Raw genomic sequence first — 3,822 nt, forward strand, 5'->3', positions numbered from 1 at the left:
AGTTGAGGGACCATTTCTCAAATTGGGTTAAAGTTAAGGGATCATTGCTACAATTTTTCTCATTTTATTTTCCATATTTGCACCTTGATTCAGCCTAACATGCGTAGCACGTAACTTATTTTGACAGAAGTTCTAACGAAGTTGATGAAAAAGACCATAGTTGCACGTTTTGATGAGTTAAGAAATCAATGATCATGAATTTTTAGTTGAGGGACCAATACTCCGATTGAGTTAAAGTTAAAAGACTTTCAACAATTTCTTCTATCTCATATAGTTAATTTATCATATAGTTAATTTATCACGTACTAATTGTCTACTGGATAAATAGTGCATTTTTATATACGTGACACACACATACTAGAGAGTAACACCACACTAGGACTAAATAATGGTTGTATGAGAGATATTTTCTCATTGTATGTGGGTATATGAAATTGTCAGCATGCTAATCCTGGTGATACGAGTAATCAACTCGGAATCTACCACAACTCGACTATAAAGACCAGAGGGACTTTGGCTTTGGCTTAATTATCATATTTGTTGGGACACAGCATGAGTATTTCTATGGGAGAGTGGGTGACCTTGGTTTTGGGAAGTTTTCCATTGTTGGGGTTGCTATTGTGGTGGTGGAATGAGCTTTGGTATGTGCTTCCTCTCAAACTACGACATTCGCCTACCGGCGCTAAATTGCCGCCCGGCCACATGGGACTTCCATTCTTGGGTGAAATCTTCACCTTCCATTGGTACTTCAAAATTGTTCGTCGTCCTGACGACTTTATCAATGCTAAGCGGGCCAAGTACGATTCCATTTCTTTTTTGTTCTAAATATGCATGTATGCTAACTAGTAACATTAACATTTGGAAAACAAAAGAAAAAACTGGTAACATTAACATGGGAGTATTAAGTACAATATATATTGTTGAGTATTGACAAATGATTTATTTCCATTCTTTACATGTATACTAACTAGTTAGGATTAAATGTTTGATAGGATTAAATGTTTGAGAATAGATTAAAAACTATTTTATGCTCTTGTACTTTTGGATATTTTGTCGTAAGATTTTGATTATTATATATTTGGGTATGAATCTAACAACTACAAACTTCTAAGTATGTGATATCTCAAAAGTCGGAGCATATATAGTAGTTTTTGACAAATGAAACTAGTTCAGGTACGGCGATGGAGTCGGAATGTATAGAACTCACCTCTTTGGATCACCGACCATCATAGCATGCTTCCCGGGAATCAACAAATTTGTGTTCCAATCAGATGAAACCTTCATCCTAGACTGGCCCAATGTTGATATTGTAGGTGCTAGTTCTATAGTGGCAGTTCATGGAAAGTCTCATACAAAAGTTAGAAGCTATGTTGTAAGCGTAATTAACCGTCCTGACGCTCTCCGTCGCATAAGCCAGCTTGTCCAACCCCGTATGGTGGCCGCGTTGGAGTCATGGGCTCTGAAGGGTAGAGTCAAAGGATATGATGAAGCCAGGAAGGTAAATTAACTATCAAAACAATAAAGCAATAAGTGCTAGTCATGCAGGTGTAATATTTTATCAGAAAATATCTCAGTGCAATTGAAAGTGTAATCACTCAATATGAATTATATTTTATTCTATCAGATTCTCGGTGCAAGACTTTTTAATATCTTCAACAATTTTTCATGTTTCATTATGTTTACAGGTCACATTTGAAAATATTGGGAAACTATTCGTAAGTTTGGAGCCGGGGCCTCTCCTTGATACCATTGATAACTTGTTTACTGGATTAGTCACTGGAATTAGGGCTCATCCACTGAACATTCCCGGATCGGCTTACCGCCATGCCCTTCAGGTTTGAATCTTAATGGGTTTTGGTATAACAACTCCACTGATTTTTCAATATATATTCAGACCATATTGTAAATAACGTGCATGCATGTTAAATATATGAATGTGAATTTGCAGTGTAGGAAAAAGCTTGAGGACATTTTCAGGGTGGAGCTAGAGAAGAAAAAAACTCTAAAGGAAGGGGTGACAAATGATCTAATGGATGGGCTTATGCAGATTAAAGACGATGAAGGCAATAAATTAAGTGACCAAGAGGTTCTAGATAACATTGTCAGCCTTGTTGTCGCTGGATATGCATCTACTTCGCTATCAACAATGTGGACTTTATATTATCTCGCAAAATACCCTGACGTCCTCCAAAAGCTTTGCGTATGATCATAGCATATCACCATATTCTCATAATTTTACTCAAAAAAAGAAACATTCATGTTCTTTAATTATGTTTCATCTTAACGTGGTTCTCGTGATCTGTGATCATAGGAAGAGAATATGGCTATACATGAGAACAAGACTGGGGAGTTTATCACGTATGAAGATGTTTTAAAAATGAAATATACAAACAGGGTACTTCATCTGTATGCATTTTGGGATTTACCATTTGTTATATATTGATGAAATGAGCTTATAGCTTAATTTACTGTAGTACTGCATCCAATGTTCTGATTCCCACTCCTACTAACGTCTGTATAAAAGAGAAAAGTCATTCATTATAGTATCGTTATGCATCTCTCGCGATACTCCTTGTAAAAAAGAATTAATCTCAAGCCAAAATTTTCATATAATGATATACAGGTGGTGGAAGAAACAATAAGATTGGCCAACATTGCAGCATTTGTTTTCCGATTGGCTACTAAGGAAGTTGAGTATAAAGGTAACAAAATGTAAATTATGTTTTTAATTACCATCGGCACACATAACCTTTTGTGCGTTTATAACCAAATTGGTTGGTGTAGGTTATAAAATACCCAAGGATTGGAGAGTGATTGTTTGGGTTCGATATCTCCACACAAATTCAGAGAATTTTGATGATCCCATGTGCTTCAACCCAGATAGATGGAATGTAAGTCAATATTTCTAACACGATAAATTAATTGGAGATAATTTACTAATTAATTAATAGGTGTTATTTCACTCCTTCAGGAACCAGCTAAGCCAGGAACATACCAAGTTTTTGGTGGTGGATCGAGAATATGTGCAGGAAACTTGCTTGTCAAGATACAACTTGCAGTATTTTTACATCATTTGTCTGTAGGATACAAGTAAGAAAACTTAATTTGTAGCTTGCTTTATATCTTATACGCTATTGAATCTTTAACACAGTATAGACATCAGTCCTGAATTTTATGGTGATTGAAATTTTTTAGGTGGAAATTGGTCAATCCAGATGCTGAAATGATTTATCTTCCACATCCATTACCAGTTGATAAGGTTGATATCACGTTCAACAAAATTTAGAAATCCATTTTCTCATAGCCTGATCCATATGCATGGCTTGACATCTCACCGTTCTATTTTCCCAAGTCGTAGGCCTGCTTTGAACTTCAAAAATAGAAAGAAAAAAAACTAAAGAAAAGGAACTAGGATTATTTCTATGTATCTTTTTGGTTGTGAATCATGTAATGTATGTGTTTTCTAATTCTTATGCTCCAACATTTAAATTTCCTCTATAATGATTTGGAACTCTTTTTTTCCCTCTCTCTATCAATATAATTGAGTACATCCAGCCTGGTGTTCATATAGGTTTGTTGCGGGGAAAGAGGAGTTATATCTACGATGGGGTGTGTATAAATGAACTAGGGTTAAGGTTGAAGTGTCGTAAGTGACACGCAAAACAAAATAAAGTACGGTAAAAACGATCTTTAGCGCATAAAACAGTCTTCCTAAATGAGCTTCTAGCTAAAATTTAGAAAGAAATTAAATTTTTTTATCTCCAATCATAGTTCCTATTCTGCTCTTAAGATAACAAATATTCAGGGGGTTCCTAAATCTGG

The 3,822-nt window shown here is 35.3% G+C and overlaps 1 protein-coding gene across 1 annotated transcript; it reads left to right on the top strand.

Moving 5' to 3' along the window:
• Positions 1–502: 502 nt before the first annotated feature.
• LOC114820848 (ent-kaurenoic acid oxidase-like) lies at positions 503–3,301 on the top strand. The gene is made up of 9 exons (XM_029092094.2): positions 503–797; positions 1,174–1,498; positions 1,686–1,835; positions 1,949–2,200; positions 2,312–2,395; positions 2,624–2,702; positions 2,785–2,891; positions 2,972–3,090; positions 3,196–3,301. Exons 1-9 carry the CDS (start codon positions 553–555, stop codon positions 3,284–3,286), a joined length of 1,452 nt encoding a protein of 483 aa, XP_028947927.1. The 5' UTR covers positions 503–552; the 3' UTR covers positions 3,287–3,301.
• The last annotated feature ends 521 nt before the right edge of the window (positions 3,302–3,822 follow it).

Source organism: Malus domestica, chromosome 14, assembly GCF_042453785.1.
Source record: "Malus domestica chromosome 14, GDT2T_hap1".
Taxonomy (NCBI): Eukaryota; Viridiplantae; Streptophyta; class Magnoliopsida; order Rosales; family Rosaceae; genus Malus; species Malus domestica.